At 36.7% G+C, this 27781-nt stretch overlaps 2 protein-coding genes across 8 annotated transcripts in view; both read right to left on the bottom strand.

The window, feature by feature from the left end:
• Nucleotides 1-13915, bottom strand: part of LOC139765930 (uncharacterized) — a 45131-nt gene extending 31216 nt beyond the window's left edge. For 4 of the 5 annotated variants that reach the window (XM_071693899.1, XM_071693900.1, XM_071693902.1 and 1 more), the window contains exons 1-6: nucleotides 13712-13915; nucleotides 8203-8255; nucleotides 6986-7106; nucleotides 5571-5790; nucleotides 2101-2280; nucleotides 949-1142 (exon numbers count right to left, since the gene is read on the bottom strand). In XM_071693899.1, the coding sequence (XP_071550000.1) occupies nucleotides 949-1142; nucleotides 2101-2280; nucleotides 5571-5790; nucleotides 6986-7106; nucleotides 8203-8255; nucleotides 13712-13776 (833 nt within the window). In that variant the 5' untranslated portion in view covers nucleotides 13777-13915. Of the gene's footprint in view, nucleotides 1-948; nucleotides 1143-2100; nucleotides 2281-5570; nucleotides 5791-6985; nucleotides 7107-8202; nucleotides 8256-13535; nucleotides 13631-13711 lie in introns of those variants that run through there. The other variant, XM_071693903.1, reaches the window with a different exon arrangement.
• Nucleotides 13916-16825: 2910 nt separating this feature from the next.
• On the bottom strand, nucleotides 16826-27548 carry Aasdh (Aminoadipate-semialdehyde dehydrogenase). 3 transcript variants are annotated; one of them, XM_071693898.1, is made up of 3 exons: nucleotides 27400-27548; nucleotides 24742-24855; nucleotides 16826-21394 (listed from the first exon to the last, which is right to left on the bottom strand). In XM_071693898.1, exons 2-3 carry the CDS (start codon nucleotides 24818-24820, stop codon nucleotides 18057-18059), a joined length of 3417 nt encoding a protein of 1138 aa, XP_071549999.1. In that variant the 5' UTR covers nucleotides 24821-24855; nucleotides 27400-27548; the 3' UTR covers nucleotides 16826-18056. The 3 variants fall into 3 exon arrangements, with proteins under 3 accessions (XP_071549999.1, XP_071549997.1, XP_071549998.1); XM_071693896.1 differs by having other exon boundaries at nucleotides 27293-27414; XM_071693897.1 differs by lacking the exon at nucleotides 27400-27548 and adding an exon at nucleotides 26487-27262.
• Nucleotides 27549-27781: the final 233 nt, after the last annotated feature.

The raw sequence follows: 27781 nt of genomic DNA on the forward strand, positions 1-27781 counted from the left end.
AATACAATAAATTAGGAAACAGCAAGTGCAGACAACATAAAGATTTTGAAAAGTTATTTGAATGATCGTAGAGGTAGCTCAAGGGATAAGGCTCCATAAGTATAAAATTCCCCCCAGTACCATCCAAGTTAGTAAATAAACACAAAAAAAAATGCATTTATCACTTTAATCCATCCAACTCATCCAATCAATCAGAATTATCTACATCTAAAATGTGCGACAACCTTCTTTCTCAACCAACATGTCTGTAATCTACCCAACGTCACTCTCATCTCATATAAAACACCTTTTTTTCTCTACCATCATGTCTCTGATCTACCCAAGCTCACTCTCATCTCATGTACAAACCCAACTGTATAATAAGAAACCCCTTTGGTTACAGTGATCAAATCTGTAGAATGAAAAAATATGGTCTTGTTCAGACTTGAAAATAACTCAGTAATCTTAAATTTCCCAAAAAGTAAATAATTTTTTTCATTTAGTTTGCCATTTTCCATATAGCAAGACAACACCAGGAAATGACAAAAAAAAAAAAAAAAATGCTCACATCTGATCTCTATCTGTCATGTGTAATGCAACAAACAAGAGACCACCATTCACAGCCAAGCCTCACTGACCTTACTACCTTCCCATGGTCTTCCCTAAATGCTTCATATGCCCTTGTTCAGCCCAATGACAACACATCCCACCTCTATACCTATCACTCCAATCAGCTCTATCTCAGGCACACCTCACAACCTTCTGCATATTCAGGCCTTCATACCTCAAAGCATCTTTCAATCCATCCTTCAATCTCCTCCTCAGTCTTTCCCTTCTTGTTCCTTCCAATTCCAACATATATATCCTCTTGGCAAGTCTCTCCTCGCTCATCCTCTCCACATGTCAAAACAATTTCAGCTCACCCTCTTCAGCTCTTTCAACCAAACAAAATGAAAAGAATATACTGACCTGGACCCAGACCGAGATGACCTAGAAGACCGCGAATGAGATCTAGAGTAAGATCTCGAGCTCTGCCTTCCCCGAGAATAAGAGCGTGATCTTGATTTTGATTCTGATCTTGATCGACGAACGGATCGGGATCGAGATCTCGATGTTGTGCGGCTTTTATGAGGAGAATCGTCAGAAGCTTTGCCATTCTTTTTCTGATAAATAAAATGAACAGAAATATGAATGGCCACTATGAAGGGAAAAGACGTGATGAAAAATCATTTTAACTTCACACTCATTCCTGCAAGTTTAAAGACATCCTCTTCCGTAATATTCTTTTTCCTCTCATGGCACCAGTGCTCTAAAACCAACACACTAAACTAAACACAATCCTCATTATAAAACATTCCGTCCTATGTTGGCCAGTAAATTTCTACCAAGAAAAACAAAAATAACTACAGGGTTGTTATCTCAACAATTTTTAATATATATCCACCCTTCTCACTTCAAAATATCAATAACATCCGAAAAACTTACATTTGCCATTTCATTCTGCCATTACATGTTTTAATCACATTTGTGTAAGAACACGTAACTTATTCCTTTTAGTACTCTGTCACACCTTGTTTTAATCCCATATGTTTAAGACTAACTTATTCCTTTAAGTACTCTATCATACCTACAATTAAATTTTTTTCATAAACACTTTCTCATACCTAAAGCCACTTGCTTGCCTTAAAAAAAATTGAAGCATCCCCTTCAAACTGGGATGTTTTAGTCATTCTCTCTATATGTCCAAACCATTATAGCACATCCTCTTCAGCTTTCTCATGCATACTCCTCTTACTACCACATCTCTCTCTCTCTCATCCTACTATTCATAGTTAATATACCCTCATCACACCGCATGTTGTCCTCAAACATTTCCTTTTCCAACAAATTCACCCTTTTCTTTACATTCTTGTCTAAGGCCCATGCCTCATATCCATACAACACCAATGGGACTCTTATGCCACCAAACATGCCTAGTGGTGTCTTGCTCTTTACCAAAATGCTACTTTTAACTTCCTGTACACAGCTCACACAAAAATAGGATAAAGAACCAATGGAGGCAGTATCCAAGTAATGCACAGTAAGGTCAATATGCTGGCAATTCAAACAAAGCGTTCTTACCTTGCCATCTTTCATTTCCTCTTTATCTTCATCATTTTCATCTACATCATTCCAAATATCATATTTAGAAAGATCTCCATCATCATCATCTTCATCATCATCATCGTTGTCATCGTCATCATCATCATCATCTTCCTTAACATTATCATCATTAACAGCAACATTATGCATTACAATATCCTGGAAAAATAATCCAGTGTAAGAAAGGCTTCTAAATACTTGTATACATAAATTGATAAATACCTGTTTCATCAACTTCAGCATCCTCCTTGAAATAATTTTTGAAAATAAACTAAAAAGAAGGGAAAGTAATGATGAATATCTTGTCTATACATAGGATATGAATGTTTCTTTGAAGTCAAAAGTATTAAGAGGATAAAAGGACACTCACAAAGTTCTAGCTAAATCAATTCTGACAAAAGCAAGCGTGTAAGAAAAAGTCAAAATTGAGGGCAATCACACAATAAAGTTCTCATTCCTGTGGGTGCTGGATACTAAACTACCATGAATATTCTTTTATTTTTGATGTCCAATACTGGTATTGCATTAAAAAAGATCTGGAAGGATAGATTAGGAACATCATCCCTTTGCTACTCTTATGGGATCCTGAAGAAAATTCAATTCGTATCTCAAAAAATTGGAGAGGAATAATTATTTTGTGCCATTGTTTGGGATATTCTGGTCAAATGAATCATGGACAAATGGAAGTTCATTACACTAGGAAAAGGCCTCTACATATTAGTTCCCCACTGGCAGGGAAAGTGAAGAGATAAAGACAGTCATTTCAATAAATGTTAAAAAGAGAACAGCATTAAACTACATATGCATAAGCCTAAATTAAATGTACAAAAATAAGGTCAATTTACTTGATTTTCTTTTCTTCATATGTGTCCTGCTATTTCCTGTATTAACAAGGTAGCACAAAGAGCCACTGAAGAAATGGCCTCATTCACTAACATTCAATCCTCAGCTGTCATGTGTAATACACTGAAACCACAGCACCCTATCCACAATATGGCCTTTCAGACCCATCCATGGTTTCCCCCCACCACTTCATACAGCCTGGTTCACCCAACTGAAAACCAAATCGTTTCCATTCACACCATCCCTGACATACATCATACCCTCCTGCATGTTCAGGCCCCAAACCTTCAAAGCATTTTCCACTCCACCCTTCCACCTCCTCCTTAGTTTCACTCTTTTCCTTGTTCCCTCCACATATGACATGTATACTTTCAAGGTAATCCTTTCCTTACTTATCATCTCCATATGTCCAACCTCTTCAGCTCTCTAATATGTAATCCTCTTACAACCACAGCTCTCCCTTACACCATTACTTCTTACTTGGTTAACCTTCCTTACACCACATATTGTCATCAATCATTTCATTTCTAACACAACCACCCTCTTTTCTACACTCTATTTATGAACCATGCCTTCCATACTTACAAGACCAACAGGACTACCATACCATCAAACATACTCATCTTTACCCTTAATGACAGAGGTACCTCTCTTTCTTCACATTCCTCAATGAGCCCAGGACCTTTGCCCTATCACCCACCCCCATGCCTCACTTCAGTTCCTATGGTTCCATTCACTGCCACATCCATACCCAGGTATCTAAAGAACTCTTCTACCTCCGTGTTCTCCATTCAAACTCACATGCCAAGTAATCTAGCTCTCTTCTCTGTTTAACCTAATAACATTGATTTCACTAACTTCTCCTTTCACACACACACACACACTCCCAAACCCAGACACCAGCTTCTGCAGTTTCTCCTTTGAATTTGCCATCAATGCCACATCATCTGTACACAAAAATGGATTCACCTCCCAAGACCTCCCTATCCCGAGCATACTGCATACCTGCTCCCCTCTCCAAGACCCTTGCATTCACCTCCCTTAACATCGAACCCATAAACAAATTAAACAGTCGTAGTAACATCACACAACTCTGCCACAGACCCCCTTCACCTGGAACCACTCAGCTTCCAATCTACCGACTTGCATACATGCCTTATTCTCTTAATAAAAACTCTTCACTGCTTCTAGCACCTTTCCTTCCACGCCCACAATACTTTCCAAAGAGTTTCTCTGTCAAACCTGTCACACAGTTTCTCCATTCCTATAAATGCCAAATATAAATATCTGTTTCTGTAAGGAAATCTCGCACACATTCTTCAAAGTAATCCTCTAATTCACACATCCTCTACCACTCCTGAAGCCACATTGCTCCTTTCCAATCAGAAACTCTATACATGCCACCATCCTCTTAGTGACCACCCTCGCATAAAACTTTACCAGCTACACCCAACAAACTTATATGTCTGTAATCTGAACATTTGTTTTTGTCCCCACTGCCTTTATACAATGGCACTATACAAGCATTCTCCTAATTTTCAGATACTTCACCATGATCTAAATCCACTGTAAATCCTAACTAACCAATATCAGCAACACAATCACCCCCCTTTCTACAAAAATTCAACTGCAATCCCCTCCACTCCAGCCACTCTACTGCACTTCATGTTACGCATCTTTCACCACCTCTTCTCTTTTCACAGAACCACTTTTCATGACTCTCACATTACATATCTCCATGCATAGAAATTACTATTTCAGAGCTGACAAATATTACAAGTGATAAAATGAAAGTACATGTAAACAGAAAATTTGCTTATGTGTGATATATATAGGACAGGAACATTCAGTGGCTAATCAAGGAACAGAATAACTTTTTCTTTAGTTATTTATTTTATTATACTTTGTCGCTGTCTCCCGCGTTTGCGAGGTAGCGCAAGGAAACAGACGAAAGAAATGGCCCAACCCCCCCCCATACACATGTATATACATACGTCCACACACGCAAATACACATACCTACACAGCTTTCCATGGTTTACCCCAGACGCTTCACATGCCTTGATTCAATCCACTGACAGCATGTCAACCCCGGTATACCACATCGCTCCAATTCACTCTATTCCTTGCCCTCCTTTCACCCTCCTGCATGTTCAGGCCCCGATCACACAAAATCTTTTTCACTCCATCTTTCCACCTCCAATTTGGTCTCCCTCTTCTCCTCGTTCCCTCCACCTCCGACACATATATCCTCTTGGTCAATCTTTCCTCACTCATTCTCTCCATGTGCCCATGTTATAAGAACATATTAGCAAGTCTAAGGTATTATTAAATAATAATCTGCCTCTAAATAAAATTTCTAAGAAGCCATGAAACTGGATGAGAATTTTCTTTAATCAACCTTTCATAATATTTATTTCAAATAACTGCATATGAGAGATAAACACTAATTTGAGGGTTAACTTTACAAGCAAAAATTCAAATTCACTTAAAAGAAAAAAAAAATCAACCTGAAGAACAGTTTGCAGTAAATAATTTTTCCTAGACCAATAGCTTCAGTTAATGGAAAACAACAATAATTATAAAGCAATAAATATTAAAGCAAACCTTTTTTTCTTCATCAAACAGCTGACTTTTCCTCCTGAATTTTTTCTTCTTTCTTCCAAACTCATCATATTCATCATCTGATTCTTCACGCTGGATGTATTCAACACCCTCCCTTTCATTAAAGCCACCCCCATAACCAGTGCGCTCCTCTAGATCACCAAACTTAGGAGCATTACACATGTTGCATGTTTGTCGTCGGGCCCAGTTTACATTCCCACACCTTAAAAAAGAAATGTAGCTCTTGTCATCACTTAATTCCATTTACTATAAATATCATGTATGATCCAAGACAACAAAGTTACCATGTTTCTTTTCTACATCAATCGAACTGAAATAATGTTACAATTCCAAGATACACTAGTTTGGAGCAGGATTCCAAATTTCTTTCTTCTTTTATGTAAGAGGCTCCAGTCAAGAGACAGAAGTCCACATCAAGTCTGGGCCTTAACAGAAATATGAAATGAATAAATAAGAGAGAGGAGAGGTGAGCCAAGGAAAAATATTTCAAGAATTTTGGAGAAAGTGGAAAACCCACCTTCTAAAAGGGGTGAGATCACAGATAGGAAAGAGATGAGGCAGCGAGTTCAAAAGCTTTAAGGTGTAGAGAAAAATCGGATTTCTAAACGGCTCAACGTCTAGTTGCCAACAGGTACACATCATGTTATGATGTGGCTTGCCTCTTGTTAGCTTTTTGTTAAATATCTTGGGCCAGGTTATCAAAGCCAGTTAACTTGTTTGCATTAATTAGGTCCAAGTTCCATAGTACTTCACGACTCTTAGTTTCAGATACCTTTAATTTTTTTGTAAACAGACCCTTGAAACATTTTTTGATGTCATATTGTATTTTCAACATTCTTTCTTTGTCTACAATTTTGAAGAATTCCTCTGGGTTATCTTGAACACTTATGGAAATTCTTTTTTTGTAAGTTGTTTGTCTTATGACCTTACAGTCCCTTATTATTTTCATTAGTTCTGATGATTTTCTTTGTATTCCATTAACTTGAATATCTATTATACCATTTTACCTTGGACAATTCTTTTTATATATATATATATATATATTTCTGGTCATCCAGGCTGGCTTGAGTTTACATTAGCTCTTCATTTTTTGTTTTCATTCTCACTATGAAATAATTTGTTGTTAGAAATACTCTGCAAATCTTCCACAAATTATCCACTGTCTCATCATCAAGGAGGTTAAGTTAATTCACAAAATTATGAAAACTGAACAGCCAGAGAGGAAGCTAGATATGAGGGGGACGAAAAAAAAAAAAAAAGCCAAAATGAAGGAACTTGGAAATGAAACCAAAACTATTCTTCTGTATTTCTGTTCATCTATCTGTCTATCATCTAGCACATTTACTTGTGTACCTGTTTTTCTGTTCATCTATCTGTCTTTTATCTAGCACACTTACTTGCTACACTGCCAGTCATCAGCACTAAACAGACCATGAGACTTTTCTGCTGCAGCTTTACCAATTTCCATCCCAAGCTGACGCTTGTTTTCTGCTGCTGTAGCTATTGATCCACCACGCTCTGAAGGGAAAATGCAAATATTTTTGCCATTAGAGTTATGAGATTCATAAAATTGTTCATCATATTATTTTGCCACAATAGGAAAGTTTAAATTAAGATGCCAAAAAATTTTAAATATAGAAGATTGTAAATCAAAAGGTGTAAATGATATTTAAAAAGCCTGTAGCAAACAGAACACATTTTAGTACTGTAATCATGATGCCAACTAGCTCTACATATTAAATATTCTCTCAATGGTGCAATTTTCAATAAATAAATATAAAATAATGTCGACTATATCAATTAATTTTTTATGAAAGAAACTATGTACATATCAATACACTAACCCATTAATTATGTGCATGGTGAGCTTATCACATAAGTAAATGTAGTCACTGAAACATAAACTACCAGGAGTACTGTGTACCCCTCCAAATGGAGTAACATTTATACATCTCACTATCCAATCATATGAGTTCCAATCAAATGCAGTCCAATATTTAAATATAATTTCAAGAATAATTAAATATGTCCATATAAATTTTGTTTGCTGTGCAGGCACTGCCAAAATTATGTGAAATCCACCAACTTGCCTCTAAACTTTAATCTTATGTTAATGCCCACTCCATGGCAATTCTCTTCAAGTTCCCCTTAATTTTCTTTCAGGGACTCAACAAATTATAAGTAATTTGAAAGAACATTAAAAAATAGTACCATCCCCTGGTAGGCTCATAAGGCTTTTCAGCAAGGGCCATGTTCCCATACATGGCCTCCCTTGGGAAATCTTGAAAAAATTACAAGCTGTCCGCAGGCTTATAAGTGGGGTAATTTACCCGAGCTGAAATTGGTACCCATGTGTCTACTAACCAAAGGAAGGATAAAAAGCAAGATGGGCAAGCCTTCAGCTTTTACCTGAGATAAAACCCAGGCCAATAGATTAGAAGTCAGTAATGACAACTATTACACCACCAATGCACTTACAGGGTACAGTGCATCCTGATTATTCATACTGGTCAACACATGCTATAAAAGCAAGACATATACTCTACTGACAGTGCCAAGAGTAACTAAACAAGCTATCTTTACTCTTCATGTAGTCAAGCTAAAACTTTCTCACCTTTACCACACCTGTTGCATGTATTTCTTCGGGCAAAGTTCACATTGGCACACCTGGAATGGATATAAAATAAATGAAAATGCTTTACAAAAGTACACTATCATTGGAGAAGATTTTTCTAATTCTGATACTAAAAATCTGCACAATTTTCAAGAATTTAAGCTAGCATGTAAGAAAAACTACACTACTACAATACTATCAGTGGTGATACCTCCTCACCAAATGTTACTTATAAGTAAAACAACAAAAAAAGTGAGCCAAATATTTGGGAATAATCACATAACAAATAAATCAGTGGGAAGGAGACAACATGCTTAAGCACTGTGTAGGAGGAGTTGTTTCGAACAGAGACTGGGTGACACAGGAGTAATCATACCCTGCTGGAGCTGTTGTATGTAGTCATGCACAAATAGGAAGGCAGGATAGAAAACAGTGAAGGCATTCACTCGAAGTATAAGTTGAAAAGAAGCTGTCAAGAGCAAGGAAATGATACTCGAGAAAAGTATGGCAGTGTAAGATGGGGCCACATGAGAGACTGGAAAGGGTGCATTATTTCAAGCATCCTGGAGCATTCCTAATAAAAATTTTGGAATAAACGTTGATTTTCCACTTACGCATTCTCATTAAAGATGATAGAGTATATGCTGATCTAAGAGCATTACTAGGAGGTAAAAAGACTAATTAACTTGTGGAAAGAAATGTTTATTCTGAAATATGATAAACCATTTCTCAATCAGTGGCAGAGCTCTAATGGCATTAGAGAGAACACTGACTTATAGGAAGATATTCAGATACCATTCTTTGCCCAAAAATAGGTATATCAATTTGGATTTCATTCTTTTCATCTAACAATTTCTTTGAGGCCATGTAATGGTCATTCATATACCCAATAATCATACAGAAACCAGCTCAAGGCTATGATCTGCGAAAAAGCTTCTTTTCCTATAGGTGTGTTGAGCACTGGAATAAGTTACCGTCAGACATAGTGAATGCTAAGACTATAAAAACCATCAAGAGTCATTTAGACAAATATCTTTTAAATTCAAATATACTCTGAGAAAAATGCCAGAAATAAAGTGTATAAATGACAGCAGTAGCAGGGACACTAGAAGGCTAATGTGCAGCAGCAGGCAGGTGGTGATAGCTTAAAAAACTGCTGAGTAGAATTACACTTTCTTGTCAAACTCATTTTTTTTCTTTTTTTTTTTACCAGGCAACCCAGTTGTGGGCCAATCAGGCCTCTTATTGTCTGTCTTTCTCATGTAAACTGACACACATTACTCAAAGCCCACTGTGTCTTAGGCCTGTTACTGGAAGAACTCAAAAAATGGTTTTCTGAAAAGGATAGCTGGGAAGGAAGGGAGAAGAAAATAAAAGAAGGCTCACACACAAGTACTCCTGATGATGTTTTTACATCATTCAGAATAAATAAATTTCATCTCCAAACATAGCCCTTTGAATGTAAGAGCGTACCCACACACAGGCTGATGAATGGGAACTTCAAAAAACTTTACCCTTGAAAACAATGTTTTTTTTGCTCTGAACCATCCCTTTTTGAAGATGACACACCCAAAGCCAAAACAAGTGAGGTCAACCACATCTAAACACAGCAGCTGTCTTATTAAAGTGTTCATTGAAAACCAAAGACCTTATCTGTTAATCTCATCCAACAAGAGATTCAGTAAGAACTGAACGTAAAAGCCACTTATATCATGAAAAATGCTGACATAAACCTTCCAAGGAGTGAACAAGATAACAAGCAAGATTATTACATCCCAAATGAGAAAAGAATCAAAACCCAAAACCTCTGAGTCACTCCAGAAATCAAATTTTCTGAGGCAAACTGTAATGCTGTTCAATTGATTTTTATAAGTGCATTACCTATTTTCAATCTAACTGACCCTTCAATTTCCCTAACATATTTCTATTGCCTGACCTTAATAGTTCAATAAAATACACTCCATATATTCTTCATCTGTCAGTGTTCAAAGTAACTAACACTGTAGAGACAAGTAATTTATCACAAAGAGGACACACTCTTTCTAGGTTTAGATTTTTTTTTTTTTTTTTTTTTTTTTTGCCGCTGTCTCCCGCGTTTGCGAGGTAGCGCAAGGAAACACACGAAAAGAAATGGCCCAACCCACACCCATACACATGTATATACATACGTCCACACACGCAAATATACATACCTACACAGCTTTCCATGGTTCACCCCAGACGCTTCACATGCCCTGATTCAATCCACTGACAGCACGTCAACCCCGGTATACCACATCGATCCAATTCACTCTATTCCTTGCCCTCCTTTCACCCTCCTGCATGTTCAGGCCCCGATCACACAAAATCTTTTTCACTCCATCTTTCCACCTCCAATTTGGTCTCCCACTTCTCCTCGTTCCCTCCACCTCCAACACATATATCCTCTTGGTCAATCTTTCCTCACTCATTCTCTCCATGTGCCCAAACCATTTCAAAACACCCTCTTCTGCTCTCTCAACCACGCTCTTTTTATTTCCACACATCTCTCTTACCCTTACGTTACTTACTCAATCAAACCACCTCACACCACACATTGTCCTCAAACATCTCATTTCCAGCACATCCATCCTCCTGCGCACAACTCTATCCATAGCCCACGCCTCGCAACCATACAACATTGTTGGAACCACTATTCCTTCAAACATACCCAATTTTGCTTTCCGAGATAATGTTCTCGACTTCCACACATTCTTCAAGGCTCCCAGGATTTTCGCCCCCTCCCCCACCCTATGGTCTACTTCCGCTTCCATGGTTCCATCCGCTACCAGATCCACTCCCAGATATCTAAAACACTTTACTTCCTCCAGTTTTTCTCCATTCAAACTTACCTCCCAATTGACTTGACCCTCAACCCTACTGTACGTAATTACCTTGCTCTTATTCACATTTACTCTTAACTTTCTTCTTTCACACACTTTACCAAACTCAGTCACCAGCTTCTGCAGTTTCTCACATGAATCAGCCACCAGCGCTGTATCATCAGCGAACAACTGACTCACTTCCCAAGCTCTCTCATCCCCAACAGACTTCATACTTGCCCCTCTTTCCAAAACTCTTGCATTCACCTCCCTAACAACCCCATCCATAAACAAATTAAACAACCATGGAGACATCACACACCCCTGCCGCAAACCTACATTCACTGAGAACCAATCACTTTCCTCTCTTCCTACACGTACACATGCCTTACATCCTCGATAAAAACTTTTCACTGCTTCTAACAACTTGCCTCCCACACCATATATTCTTAATACCTTCCACAGAGCATCTCTATCAACTCTATCATATGCCTTCTCCAGATCCATAAATGCTACATACAAATCCATTTGCTTTTCTAAGTATTTCTCACATACATTCTTCAAAGCAAACACCTGATCCACACATCCTCTACCACTTCTGAAACCACACTGCTCTTCCCCAATCTGATGCTCTGTACATGCCTTCACCCTCTCAATCAATACCCTCCCATATAATTTACCAGGAATACTCAACGAACTTATATCTTTTTACTCTCAAATATTCCTCGTTTCCTCAGTAAATAATGATTCAAGATGATGGAATTGTTCATATACACTCGTATACCTTGTCTTCTCGAAAATAACTGGATTTTGTGAAGGTTTATTATGAGGGAGAGGGAAAATGTGGGATCACATTATGAAAATATTATATCAGTTTTGTAAATAATAATACCACAACACTAAACCAAGGCATAAATTGAAATCTGAGGGTGGTACACACAACATGTGCAGTCTAAGATTAGGAAAATTACCTTATTCTGAATAACACATGCAAATGTTTTCATTGCTGATGGTTGGCATATAAAATAGCAATGAAAGAAAAACATTAGGGAAAACACTGGAATAGATCAGTGACTTTAAGAAGAGTTGCCATCTCCATAAATTCAAATGGGTTCCTTTCAGTTAGAACCTGACGCCTCTTATTCATTACAACACACAGTAGTTATTTACAGGTGGAATAACTAAATCCTTTTAAAGAACTGGAATGTCCAGCAGGGTTTGGAATCTATTTCTTGGGGTAAAAGAAGGAACAATAATTATTTTTCAATGATTACCAATGATTTTCTCCTTTGTAGATTCAATATCAAAAAGTTTACAATTAGTGACCTGCCACATCTCTTATGACATTTCGTAATGGAAGAGGTTTGTGATGACTGGGATTTTAAAACTTCTGAACTGTTGGACCCATTACTGGACCTGAGCACGTTGGTTTCCTTCTTTCTGGCACATCAATTAATTTAGAAAACCGTTTTAGTGCTGAAATGAATTAAAACAGAAAAACTCTGCTTTTCTGCAGACAAGACTTGCATAGTAACATGGAGGCAAGAGAGAAAGGAACAGTGTGGATTCCAAAAACATGCAATAAATTGATCACAATTAATAGGTCATTATCAGTTTAAACATCAATTTACAATACATATACAGCTCTACAGAGTCGTAACAAGTAGCAAGTGGAGGTTTGTGTGTGGCTGCCTGCCTAACAGTTATTTGTGAATGTCCCAGTACTGTACATGGACATTTGTACATTATTTTAGGATGTTCAAGTGAGAATTTGACAATTATACCAATCAATTCCTTACATTCTGAAATGTTAATATGGAGTGCTTTTACCAACAAATTTCCTTCTAATTTAAAGCCAGCCCACTCAGTGGAAACTTAAAACTGTGGTAGGAGGTGCTACGATTAAAAATTTGCATTACAGTGCACGGAATCCACTAGTACAACTTTGTTGAAATCTTTCGACAAGAACATGTGTCCACGTCCTGATATATTGCTCAGATCTGATCAACACAATTACCACTAACACTTCAGATCTTCAAAATGTCACAGTTACCTGTCTTTCCATAATTTCTTTGGACCACAGTTAACATCACATATATATGAAGGCCACAAGAAATTACCTTAGCATAAACTAGTGGGGACACTCGCTGTAATCATAAAGAAAACTTAACCACTTTCCTGCCTTATGTTCAGTTTCTAATGCCATACATGGTACAAAGTTTAGGGATATTCATCAATTATCTTTCATCAAAGAGAACACTGCATGCACTTCACATCTTGCATTATAAGCCCTATGACAAATAACAATACCCCCCAAACTCCACGAACCCCCCCCGAGTTTAGGTTCTCCTTGTTTAACAGGTCCATAAGTTATGTCAATTGTTTGGATAAAATAACTATCAATGGCTCAAAGCACAGCAACAACACTATAACAAGGAATATGTTCATACGAATTTTTTACGCCATAGATGCAATCAGCGTTGACATATTTACCTCTAAGCACAGCAAAGTAAGAATATCTGTAACGTGCAGTTTCTTGTAACAGAACAAACTTAGTGCATTGGATTTCTATGGGGGGGTCATAAGGCTTGAAATGCATCCAAACTATGGGCTGTGGTCGTGCAGCAGTCCTCTTTATGATTGCAATCTGCCACGGAACAAATGCTTACTTCGGATCAATGCAAACCCAGTCGCCTTCTGAAGCCTTATATTTAGCTGACATCTTGCTGGACATGCAGCGGAGTCCTACAGAGACAGGATAATCATCACAGATTTAACTTCCACCCTCGATGTGGTCTGGCTCGTCCACCCTCGCCACACCAGGGAGGGCGAATGAACGCTTCTGCTTCGACCTGTGGGTTCGAACCCTCTTAAGTGTACCACAAACCTTCTCCCCTGGCATTCAGCCACTGCACCGGAGATTTGTTAAAGCAAGTAAAATTTCTCTTCCTGAACGAATGATTCTTGAACTATTCATATCTTGCAACAATGTTTGAAATTTGTATGCCTTTTATTGGGTAAATCCCATTGAGGGATGATGCACATTAAGGGAGGAGTAGTATATTATACCCCGTCTTATGTATGTAAATCATGTCAATAAAGTATTTCAATTTTGATTTCAATTTCTAAATCAGAGTCTCGTTTACATCAGGCGAAAATCTAACATTTGATTATTTCAATTACTTTAAAGGGACTTCACCTTGAAAGTAAAGGGTTGGTAGAGCTACCACAATAACAGATCGATTACATAACCGTATTAATAATCTACCTAAATCATCATTCAAAATAATTATTATAATGATCTATCTCAACAATAGTGAAAAGTTGATAAAAGAAATTCCTTTGTACGAAAAAAGGCATCTTCCGTGACCGAATTCAGTCTAGCTGTAGAACCAAGTTTATATATATAAATTATGTACACACCAAATGTGTAATAGAATCTGCAGAGTTAACCACATATAATGTAAATCACGAAAGTGCCATCATAGGAGGTAAGATGATGGGAAATACGCGTACATGAAGTTTTCTAATGTAATTGGTTTGTGTGAAATATTTGATACAATAAATCGCCCTCAAAGGTATCGCAGTTTGCAGACGATATATATTAAGACAGTATATGATCCATGGCGTGACACATGCAATTAGCTAATTTCAGCAAGAACACTCGTTCTGAATTACTAAAAATAAGACATATAGTTAACGAATCAACTACCCTGAGGCAGGAATGGCGAGAAATTTGAGATCTAATTGGCGAGTGATTGGAGGTAATTACCGATTATATACTCAATTCAATGTTGGAGGGTTTTGTCGAGCATTCCAGTCAGAACCAATAGTTCTAGTGAAAGACAGGCCTTTAACGAAACTTAAAAGGAGGCTGCTGGTACAGAAACAGCAGAGTTGTGGGACAATAAGTTTTAGAGAAAGTTTCAAAGCAATCATTTAATGTTTGAATTAAGGTAAGTCGAGTCTGTCAGGAAGATAATGAGTTTTAAAGCTTAGTGGTGCAGGAAAAGAAGCAGACTTTAAAAGGCTACTACCCGCACATCTTGCGTACAAAAAGACCGCACTGTAGACAGGAGAGTAGTCTTGTTAGGTATTACGTGATCTATCTAATGGTTGGGACATACTTAAACATCCAGTTATCGGGAACAGCAATGCGGTTTAGGGCAAGTGGATCATGCATTGCGGTCAGACTGGGAGAGTTTATGTTGGATTGGTTTCAGTTCGATTCTGCCAAGTAAGTTTGTAAGAATAGAACCTTCCCAGCTCTGAGGGCAGTTTTCCATAAAAGGATGAATTAGTCCTTTGTTAAAGCAGAGCAGCTGTTCAATTTCGTAGGTGCAGACTTGACTGTGTAATGTGGGATTTCGAAGAGAGAGTGCTTGTTGAGATGAATCTGGTATGTCTGTTGTGGTGTGGGTGGTTAAAGAGCCATCAAACTTGTGAAAGTTGTATGCAGTTTCAGAAAGAAACGTCACAAGTTATACCTACCCCACTGGACCGTCCTGTCCAAATCTGAGTTTATAGTAGCCCATTAGGCATGAATAATGAAAGACAAATTAATTATAAGGAAGTGGAGGAATGCAGTGTTATCAACATATGAATGCAATTAGCCATATGGAAAAGGAAATTATACTTGAAAATTGAGGAGACTGGACAGTAACCTGACAGGACCACTGTTGATTTGGAAAGAGGGAGAGGTTGATCTATCAACAGTTTTGGAAAGATACTAGCCAAAGAAAGAGCTAGACACGAGGGAAGAAAACCAGAACCTGATGCCACGCTATGTCAAAAGCTTATAGTATATCAAAGACTACAGCAGATGATTATCCAAAGTCTGTCAAAAGAGGTTGATCAGATATTAGTTATGGGAAATGATATCATTGGCCCTGCAAAGGGCACATTCATTACTGGAGAGAAGACTTTGACATGGACAGTGCTTCAGGAAGCAAGAGTTGAGGGATTCAAAGATTTTGGAAATAGCAGATCAGAGACTTAGAGGAAATAGCAGATCACAGACATAGAGCAATAATTGCAGAGATTTGGATGTATGCATATTTCCAAAAGATAAAGCCCTAACTTTTAAGCTCAAATGAAACAAACAAGGATAGATAAAGGTGCCATCTGTTCTGCATCTTGCTTTTGACTACAGAGAGAAGTGCTTTTTGATCTATAGAGAAATAGTTTAGGGCACATGAGTAATACGAAGGATGTCAGAATCATCCAGTGTGGAAAAAAAAAATAAAAAAGAATTACTTTGTTATTAGTTGACATAATTACATTATCACTGGCAAAGAAAAGAAAGGCTGAGAAAGGGTATCAAGACTGAAATTAAGATATCTTCGGCAAAACGCCAGAGAGACTTATCAGTTAAGGAAGTTTTCATATGGATAACATATTAATGGTGATTTTGGTCGAGGCCAGCATGGAGATAAGCAGATGAATACAAACCAGATTGAAAGATTTAATGGCAATGAAGGTTGCTAAATGTGCATATGTACAAGTAGTAGTTTTTGATTTTTACTACTTTGAATATATGAGCACATTGGGGCCCAGAATGTAAGAGGTCAATCTGTGCATTAGTTTTTACCTGCATTAAAAATGCATCTGGTTTATAAACTTGACAAAAATTTCATAATGACATTTATTTGATAATAAAAATTTGGCTATGCTCACTTCATTCATCTAATAAGTACCTTAAATGACTGTTTCTTTCAAAACAGGAACCAAGAGGCAATCGAGTATTTCTTAATGCCAGACTGAAGGTTAAGAAAACACCGGTAAAAAAGAATATATTCTTTATAATTACAGCAAAGAGTATGCAGAACAAAGTGCAAGTTGAGTGGAGCTAGATTATTAGGCTGGAGAAGGCAGGGCTATTGTCACTGCTAGATGTAATGTAGGTAGATGATGAGATCCAAACAGGATTAGGTATCACGGACAGTACCTAATAAATGATCTGGCACATGTTCCGGCATAAGTTTTCAAACTCTTTTCACTCTAGTGTGTCTTTGGCAGGCTGCTTCATATTTCATCTGTGAGCTATCAGTTTTCTTAGTTTGTTGGTGCTGTTATACAAAGTATTGCTGCACCACTCAACTTTTCATGTTTAATTAAGAAACCATTTTTGGATATTATACAAGAAAAAATCCTTTTACTACATTATCCTAATTAATTCTTTGTAAAGAGGAATATGAATGATAATGTTAAGTGAAATTCTTTATCAAAACAATTTGAGTCTCATAATTTTTAATACAAGAACTTTCATCTTATTACGTGTTTTCTTAAGTATGAGAAGTACATTTTCTTTTAAAGGTGTCTTTTGTCATAATCAAAACAACACAGCATTTTTTGGTTATTTTGTAAGTAGTAGATAAAGTTTACAACATACTACCTTTAATTTATAGACAGGTTCCATCTAAGATGGTATTACTTTCCTGACATAGAAGCGGTAAAATGAAGCCTGAATATACTGGGCTAATCTTAGTATCTCCAAACATGCACCATACACCCATCCTTCTCTTCTTTTACTTCCATTTTTTGTAAATTTTTTCTTCCCCTCCATTTCATTATTGTGGATCATTGCATGCAAAATAATTTATCTGCCATAGAAAATGAAAACGGAATATTGACAAACTTTACAACTGGCATTATATTTGTAGAGGATACAAAGCTAATACATGGGAAATACTGGAAGGGTAACCTATTTTATTTCTGTATGAAGAGGGAAACCTTTAGGGTCAGCATTTCTTGTGGTGTTAGTCTAAACATCAACCACATCCTTTCATAAATCGTCATTCTTATGGAAATCTTACTTCTTAATGTAGCATCCTTGAATATGAAATGAAACACTGAAAGTGCAGTTCATATTTATTATGAATAACTGAAAAAAATATCTTCAGCCATTTTTTGAATTCCAATCTTTGACTAGTAATCCCTGAGAAAGTTTTGCAAACCAATAATGCTTTACTCTGGTCATATTAAGGCTATGCTGATATTTAATTTCTAACTTTGCTATGAATGTAAATAAAAACCATATAGGAAATCATCTCTACTGCCAATATATAATCTATTTTTAAAAAATACAGGAGATGCAAAGAGCTCGCCATTTAATTTTCTTTCCAAAATTGTCTCAATTACTGCATTTGAGGATCTGGTGGAGGAGTCTGATTTTTCTGGATCTACTTTAGCATTAAGCATTACATGAACAATACAGAATCTCCCTGAAGTTTCACATATTACTGCTCTAAATGCATTCTGGTCATTTAAACAATATAAATATGGGGATGCATATATAGGAGATAAACCATTATACTCTACAATTTTTTCACCATAACTATTAAGGAAGTATACACAGTTATCATGAGAGCCAATGCCTATCACTTCCATCCCATTTTCTAATTGTAAAACAAATGGTGATGAAAAAACATTACCTTTTGTCTCAAATTTCCAAAGTCTAGATCCTGAGAAAGAGTAGCTAAAGATTTTTTTGCAAACATTTGCAAAGATTATGCCTCTGGAGTATGAAGCAAGTGAACTAAACACAGGTTTATTAACAGATCTTCTCCATATAATTTTTCCTGTGTTCTTATCTATCCCACCAACTATGCCATCAAGTGAAGCAACAAAAACTGTATTACCACTGATGCATGGTGAGGAAAATATACTGCCATTTGAAAAACTGACCTTCCATGTTAATTCTCCATCAGCAGTTACACAGTAAAGTATTTTATCATGGGAACCAAAGATAACAAATCCCATTTCATCATCAACAATAGGAGAACTTTTAATCTCAGCCCCAGTTGTAAACTTCCAGATTATTTGTCCACTTTCAATGCAAATGCAGTATAATAAACCATCATAACAACCAATATAAACGTGTGCACCATTTTTTGAAATGATGGGTGATGATTCTATTCTTCCCCCTAGCTGAAGACACCAGTGCTCAGTCCCAGTTACAGCATTAATACAAGCAAATTTATGCGAATGTGAGCCTACAAAAGCAAAACTCGTGCCATTGCCATATTCAATTATCATTGGGGATGAGTCTATGCACTTTTTAAGGTTATACTTCCACAGTAATCCTATTTTGTAAGGTATACTTTTATAATGAATGGGGGATGTTCCCTTGTTAAGTATGCCTCTTCGTGATACAACAGTCAGTTTGAGATTTCCATCTTTCACCGGTGCTTCTTCCTTGTTTAAGGAATCGTATTCTTGGCAGATCCCCTCACTATAAGAACTTGGAATAATATTTTGTGTATGATAATCTCCATGAGCATTTGTTTGGAAATGACTATCTAGCATTCTAATATTTTCACTTTTGAAAATTTTTGAAGGTTTTGGATGAAAGATGTCAACATTTTCAAAGCTGTTCCTGGAATAATATTTTTTTGCTAACTGGTAAGTTTTCAGTAAAGTCTCACTGAGTAACACATCAAGAAGATTTGGTATACTGTACCCCAAGAAATTCTCTAATTCTTCAGTAAACTGTATAGCTTTTAGTGAATTGCCACCTGATTTTACAAAATTATCATGTGGACTAGCATTGTTACATCCAAGAATTCTCTTCCATAGATCTCTATAAAACTTATCCAAAGACTGCAATTTATACTTATCAGACCTGTTTACTGAAGACACTTGTCTCGCAGTCATCAACTTCTGTATATCAACTTTTCCATGCTTGTTAAAAGGCAATTCTTTAACTATAATTACATCATCAGGTAGTTTCCAATGAGATAAATTATTTCTTAAATCCTTCCAAACATCTTCCTCAGTAACATATTCATAATGTGGATACACAAAAGCTATGATTTGCTTTTCATTATGTAGTGCTACATGACATGTTTCAACATAATTAAAGTTTCTACAGACTCTTGTAATTTCTGAAAGGCTTATTTTTCGACCATTGCGCTTTACTTGACAATCAAGTCGTCCAATGAAATAAATTTTTCCACCTTTTAGTACACCTCTGTCACCACTTGGCCTAAAAAATGATGGGGCTTGTCTGTTTTCTGTGGCACTAAATCTAGCATCAAGATTGACAGTACCATCATCTACCCTGCACATTCTTTCAGGCCCTCCAATGTAAATTTCTCCCTCTTCACCATCCCTAACATCTTCCCCACTTTTACTTAGCACCTTGACTTTGGTGAAGCTTAAAGAATTACCAATTGGAGTCATGTCTTTCAGTGAATGTCCAAGCAAGGGCACTTTTCTCTCTGAAAAACCGTCGCTCATTCCTTCACCTGATACAGTTTTTGGTGGGCTGTCTTCTGTGTCAGTGACTAATTCACTAATAATGACCTCTGCTACTGTAGCCCAACATGAAACCTCTGTTATGCCATATAAGTTAAAAATCCTAGTTTGGCACATCTCTCCAACCAACTGCTTTAAATGTGACAATTTTGGGAACATCTCACCACCAAGGGCCAAAACTTTGAGGGAAGAATTATTTCCAAGAAAAGATTCCTTTAATCTCTCTTTTCCAAAGCTCAATAAAAGAGTTGGAGTAGCCTGCAGAATTGTAACTCTATTCTGTAGCACAATGTCAAGCAAAAGAACAGGGATTTTCAAGAGATAAGGGGATACCATAACAAGTCTCGCACCTGCTTTGAATGCCAAAAATAAATCTACTACACTTGGGTCAAATGTAAGTGGAGCAGCACAGAAGATACAGTCCTCCTGCCCAACCTCAAACAGCTTCACCAAGTCTATAATATTTGGTATTATGCAAAGATGAGGTACATACACATATTTTGGTATTCCTGTAGACCCAGAAGTGGGGATTACATATGCCACATCCTTCATTTCATTACTTCTTTGAAATTCTGATTCTTTCTCACTGTGCAGAGATACAAGTTTAAAATGAGTTCCAAATACATAAAGGCTGCACAAGACTACATCAACCATTTCAGCAACATTCTCCAAATACTTTTCTTCCACCAGTACACTTTTCATATAAATCCTTTTAACAATGGAAGCTAATTCTCCTCTTGAATATTCAGGTGTTATGTACAAATAGGCATTATTGGCAAGTACTCCAAGTATACAAGCAATTGCTGTGGGCCCTGGAGAACATAATATTCCAATTACTGTTGATGTCATATTATCAACATTCTTTGACTTCAGATTTTCACAAACTATTGATTGTTTTTCTGTAAACAAACTTTCAGGCATGCTTTCTTCATCTATTATATGACAATGTTGTTCCTGTTGCTTCTTGTCCCCTGCCACTGTCTTAAGAACAGAGAAATGTGCATCACAAGTCTTGCTTAAAGACAGGACCTTGGCTATTTCAGTAGCTTCTCTCTGTAGCTCACTATATGTGATCTTCCTTTGGCAGTGTATATCTATAAAATACAAAACGATGAGTTGCCATGAAAAATACATAAAAAACTTTTTCTACTGTATATATAATACTGTAATGATAGAATGTAATGAATATGAGAATGAAAAGAAGTTAGTGAGTATAAATAAATACGAAACATTCAAAGAAATTCAATGAAAATGACAAGAAAAAGTTTCCTAAGTTGAATTATAAGTAGTGCAGCATGGGGAAAATGAAATGTTAACTGTACATGATCACAATACCAGGAATGTGCTAGAATTTCCTAAACTAAGCCAAAATCTCAAATTACATGTGTTTATAAATCTGGTGTAATTAGAACACCCATTGTATAACCAAATAAATTTTTTTTTTTTTTTTTTTTTTTTTTTTTTTATACTTTGTCGCTGTCTCCCGCGTTTGCGAGGTAGCGCAAGGAAACAGACGAAAGAAATGGCCCAACCCCCCCCCCCATACACATGTACATACACACGTCCACACACGCAAATATACATACCTACACAGCTTTCCACGGTTTACCCCAGACGCTTCACATGCCTTGCTTCAATCCACTGACAGCACGTCAACCCCTGTATACCACATGACTCCAATTCACTCTATTTCTTGCCCTCCTTTCACCCTCCTGCATGTTCAGGCCCCGATCACACAAAATCTTTTTCACTCCATCTTTCCACCTCCAATTTGGTCTCCCTCTTCTCCTCGTTCCCTCCACCTCCGACACATATATCCTCTTGGTCAATCTCTCCTCACTCATTCTCTCCATGTGCCCAAACCATTTCAAAACACCCTCTTCTGCTCTCTCAACCACGCTCTTTTTATTTCCACAAACCAAATAAATACAAACAGTATTTTCAGCAATCATCAATACTGAAAGAACTAAAGATCAATTTCTGTCCAACAAAAGTAGCTGGATTCACATATTTCTGGGCCAAACCATCTCAAAACAATATACACTTTTCCAAAAAACCAGTCCCACATGGCCTAACTAACTGTAGTCTAAATCAAAAGCAAAATACAACACTTTCAATATTGCTCAACAGCAGTTGAAGTTGTGTCCATCAGCTATGAGAAATGAAAATGAGACATAGTATGCAAGTAACTTTTTCTTTTAATAAAATCATGGTGGAAAAGTGAAGTTGTTTACCTAGAAACTTTAAAAGAGAAGATTTACTGCCATCATAATTGTGACTCCATCTGACATATGTTGCTTGACTTCTATGAAACCTTGATAAGTATAACAGTAGGAGAAATTGTCTCTTTCTATTCATGGTCATGACATTTCTATGGTTCATTTTCATAAGTAGTGTAAGCATAAATCAAGACTTACCCAAGATAAAATAAACTGACTAGTTAGGTATTTCATTTACCTCAAATACTTATTTTCTTGCATACTTAGATACATGTACACCACCCATAAAACATTCACATCTTTGGTGGGGCTGTATTCAATAGAGGAAGAAAAATGTAGGTGTCAAAATTTCTTTCTAAAGCAATGTCCTGTAAGCATGAAAGATTCTATGAGACATTCTTTAGAGAAATCAGAGTTTCAACCTTCTAACCATCTGTCTTTCTCGAGAGGAAACAGTGGCTTTCTCCACCTATCACTATTGTCCCAACCAGCTAGCAGCAGCTCACTCATTTTAGGCCTAATTTCATCCCATTAGAGACTGTTTCAGAGATAACATCAACAATTCAACCTAAAAGTAGTCACAACTGGTACAGAAAAAAGTTTCATAGCACCACCTTGGGAAGAAATTTTTTTCAGATTTCAATACCACTTCTTTCATCAGCACTCTGTCCCCAAAGTGAAAAGCATACCCACATGAAGGAGGTGGATTTTGAAAAAAAAATAGATAACAAGCCTGAGTCCAACAGCAGAAATAATTCCTTGAGCCACACAGGGTAGATTCACAATGTTTAAGCTAAGGTCCTGTGTGACTAAGGTGGCAGACATGAGCCAACCTTATGTTGACTTTGTCTAACAAAAGGTTTCTGAGGAAGACTGAGATAGAGGCCATTTTTCAAACATCTTGCATTCTAGTTTACAAGTCCAGATTGAGCAAACAAAAAGCTTCTTAATCTATGAAGAGAAATTCCTTCCCAAAATGGGTTTCAAGAGTTCTGGTTGGACAAATAAATGTTCCCCTTGATAATTCTTAGAGGAGTCTAAAAGTCTTAAAGATATTTAACAGGGCATATTTTGACAAGGCTTGAAGCTCTCTTGGCAATGTTTTCTAAGATTTGATGGCAAGAGGACTCTTTCTACATTAAACAGTTCAAGTCTTAGCCAGGATTATAGAGTATGAGTTTATCTCGACCTAAGATTCTTGAGTCTAGAAATACCATGTAATGCACTAACTCCTTCTGCAGCTTGAGCTATAAGAAAGGCTTTTGGAAATACCTAAGGAGAGAATCGTTCCCATAATTATCTTTTTGACCTGAAAGTGTTGATAAATAACTGGGCCTACTGCAGGCTTTATGATATCCATACTAATCATCCCTATAGTGTATCCCTAAAAAAGCAGAGATGGAGTTTACTGACAGGCAACTGATATTCCCAATTCCATCTCAGATCTCTTTTTCTACCATTAGACACACCACCTACTGGACTCCAAGATTCTTGGAAGTTCTGGAGTTGACTCCCAACTGGCAAGAAGTTATTATGAAGATATCCTGTCAGAAGACTGCACTCAATGGCCTTGAAAGGGCTACCTTAAAATGGCACCTCTGCCTATAGCAGAAATGGACTTAGATGTACTAAGGTTCTCCCTTCTGAATAATAATAATAAAAAAGATACTAATCCATAGGATGGAAAAAGCCGGTCTGGTAGCAAACAATAGGTCTCTTGATAGCACATGATCATACAGAATTCCCTGAGCTGCTAGCAGCTGAAACTGAGCAGGTTGATGATGTCATCTTTGAGGTCGTCTATTACTGGATGAGGTTGAGCCTGAAACAAACAAGCTGCCACAACTGTGGCTGAACTGTTAGTGAAGGGCAAGGAAGACTACAGCTTCATCACTGAAAATACTGAGGGTTAGAAGATCTCAAACCTGATGTCTCTTATGCTCACAGGAAAAATTAATGCCTTGATCTGTACTAATCTTTAAGTATGATAATATAATTACATGTACAGTAATTTCAATTCAAACCTATGATGGTACATGACTGTAATGTAAAATCAAGTACTACACTTTATATCATAATAAAGGAGTAAGATAATTTTAGCATCAGCTGCACATATTTCACAATTATAAAAGCAAGGAATTAATCATTTTGTAGCTTGGATTCATTGCTTAACAAATGTATGGAGCTAAATAACATGACGCTTTCAACAGATCATTCCCTACCTTCACAGTAAACAATGGCCAAATTGTCTGGATGTTTAGCAGCTTCAGTGTGAAAGATAGTGCACAGGTTTCTAGCCATTGTACTGTTGGTAATAGTTATACCACTATTTACATCTGAAATATGTGAAAACTGGTGAGATAAATCACAGAATGAATAAATGATGCACTAGCTTACATTTTCATTTATATATCTTTAAAATTCACTTTAAATACACATGAAGTAACTGTGCTCTGAGGTTATTAATCTTTTGAATTTACTTTTATACTTTATCTCTTTGCTCAAGTCAGATATCATTTTTACAGATATCAGAGATGCTTATATTGTTCCATGAGACATCCAACATAGAACATTTTCCTCCTTAGACATAGTTCCATTTGCTAATACTTTAGGTTTTCTTTAATTAGAAACACACACTCTTTTTTTTTTTTTTTTTTTTTTTCATACTATTCGCCATTTCCCGCGATAGCGAGGTAGCGTTAAGAACAGAGGACTGGGCCTTTGAGGGAATACCCTCACCTGGCCCCCTTCTCTGTTCCTTCTTTTGGAAAATTAAAAGAAAAAAAAAAAAAAAAAAACGAGAGGGGAGGATTTCCAGCCCCCCGCTCCCTTCCCTTTTAGTCGCCTTCTACGACACGCAGGGAATACGTGGGAAGTATTCTTTCTCCCCTATCCCCAGGGATAAGAAACACACACTCATCCTCACAATTTACCCATTGGAAGAAAAGGGTAACCTAAGATATTAGAATCACATTAAAATCAAAATTAATCAATCAGAATTTATATCTGTATGAATCTTAATTTTTGCAAAAAACTGCGATCTACACTGCTTAAAAAACTGATACATTCAGCCGTATAATTGGGGAAATAAAGGAAAATAAACAATGCCTATATAATACCATTAGATTTACCAATGCCATTATGTTTGCAAAATAAATATTATGAACATTAGCTACTTAAAGGAACTACGGAAGTGCACTAATTGAGTTTTGGTAAAGTTCCAGTTTAGGATCATCTCAGAAATATTTATGGACTTGGAAGAAATGCATATCAATGAACTCCTTTCATTTTATAGAATTTACTTACACTGGGAAATGTGATTTGGAGAATTATCTTTTACCTACAATAATAAATGCTGGTAATATCAGCAGGGAGGCCTACGATGATCAGGGAAAATGTGTAGTAAAATAAGTGAAAACTTTCCAGAAATCAAAAGAGCTTGGAAAAGTCTCAACTACCCTCCCCTAGCAACCTAAATTTACCTCCCTTTTGGTGTAATTCAACTGGAAAATGAGGATTCTGGCAGGTTGCTTTTAGGTTGTGGGAGGTTTGTCCAATGACTGTTTGGTGTGTTTGATAACCATGTTTACTTCTTCCAACCACATGCAACCAATATAGCAGAAGAGAAATGACAGTGTCTCTGGTATGTTTCGACACTACTGAGAATCAAGGCAAGTCTCAGCCCCAATGTAAAATCAGGGTTCTGCTAATTTCTAGTAGTCTTTTACTTTTAACAAACATTTTTCCAGATCATCCATATCCCTCCTCAGTATCACAGGTACTGTTTGATACTGATTTTGTTCTGCACTGCTAGTGTAGCATTAAAATTTATTGAACAATTTTTGTATGTCAGGAATAATGTGGGGTTAATGAATGTGAAAGTTGGTAAATCACTTTTAAAAAAACCATCACAATCTATGAAAACTTCAACTTGCGGACAAAAAATATACCAATAGTATAAATATACCTGCGTTAAATGGGCGTGTTGATGAGTATGGCATGGCTCCTCAACTTGCTGTCTGTCTGTTGACAACTGGCCACATATGCATGATGTTCAGTTAATGGTGGGATTAGTATATCTTCACCAGAATGTTGAACATTAAGAAAAATCTTAACTGCCTGGGAGGTTAGATGAGGTTCTGGTTTGTTTATTTCAGCTTATTGAAAATAGCTTTGGGAAACAGCTACTTACACTTTATATGCTTTATGTAAATCACTGTGATTACAGAATTACATGTGGATGACAGATCCATCTTCTCTTTCATTGAATGATATAAAGTAAAGCAGTTAGCGTAAGGGAAGTGTGGCGTTATAGTATCATCAACAGAACTTGTGAATACCTTTCCTAACCACCCCGCCAGTCAAGAATTATCTAACTGTTAAATATTCTAATTGTAATATACTATTCATAATCATGAAAATGTGCTCAGTGTTAACAAACAGACGACATAGCAAGAAGCCACACAGTCCCCAAGAGACAATGGTAATGTTGAAATGTTTTAATTAACAACTTGGCTATGTGGTGTTTATAAGTTTTGTTAATATTTCGCAAATGTACTATAAAGTATTATCCGCTTTTACATTATTCAACCCAACATTTTCCATTATGCATATAGGTAACCTTTCTCACCGTACTGAATATCGACCAATACAGCAAAACGCTTCAGATTAGGCCCCTTCAGTGTTATTCTATTCTTTGGATGCAATATTCGCTTTGCAAAACACAATCAGTCAATATCTATAATTAATAACTAACACTGAATCAGTGCATACCAAGTTCTCCGAACCAAACCACTTCTCCCATACATGAAGAATCCATTGACGTGTATATCATTTAGATTCATAAGTTATCTCTTTGGTTCCCCTTAATTGGGACTTACCAAGTCTTTATAACCCATCACTTTCCATGTCTTTATAACCTGTCAATTCCCAGGAATGATGAAATGTTACGCGATAAAACACCACTTGAGACAACTGATCGTGTTTACAACGGGTTACGGGTGCAATATAATTTACTTGTCTTCCTAACAAGTTCAGACTATCTTGAGTGTTGATAATTGTTAGATGATGATCATCATAAAAATATAATGAGTGATAATGATGATAATAAGAAACTATCAGTAGTTATGACAAACCATTTTTTAGAGCGGATTTGTCGATAAATTTCTTGTCATATTATGGTTAATAGAATTATACTTATCATAATGTTATAAATGTTTTTATGATTAATATTTTTTAATTAGTTGATGTTAAAAATGACGG

This window comes from Panulirus ornatus, chromosome 56, assembly GCF_036320965.1.
Source record: "Panulirus ornatus isolate Po-2019 chromosome 56, ASM3632096v1, whole genome shotgun sequence".
Classification (NCBI taxonomy): domain Eukaryota; kingdom Metazoa; phylum Arthropoda; class Malacostraca; order Decapoda; family Palinuridae; genus Panulirus; species Panulirus ornatus.

Excerpts from the sequence above, each read along its gene's own strand:
- Aasdh (XM_071693896.1), bottom strand. The coding sequence starts at position 27,353 with ATGATATACACGTCAATGGATTCTTCATGTATGGGAGAAGTGGTTTGG. Across the intron at positions 24,856-27,292 it reads GGTTTGGTTCGGAGAACTTG|ATGTAAATAGTGGTATAACT; the intron begins GTATGCACTGAT and ends CACATATTTCAG. Across the intron at positions 21,395-24,741 it reads GGCCATTGTTTACTGTGAAG|ATATACACTGCCAAAGGAAG; the intron begins GTAGGGAATGAT and ends TGTATTTTATAG.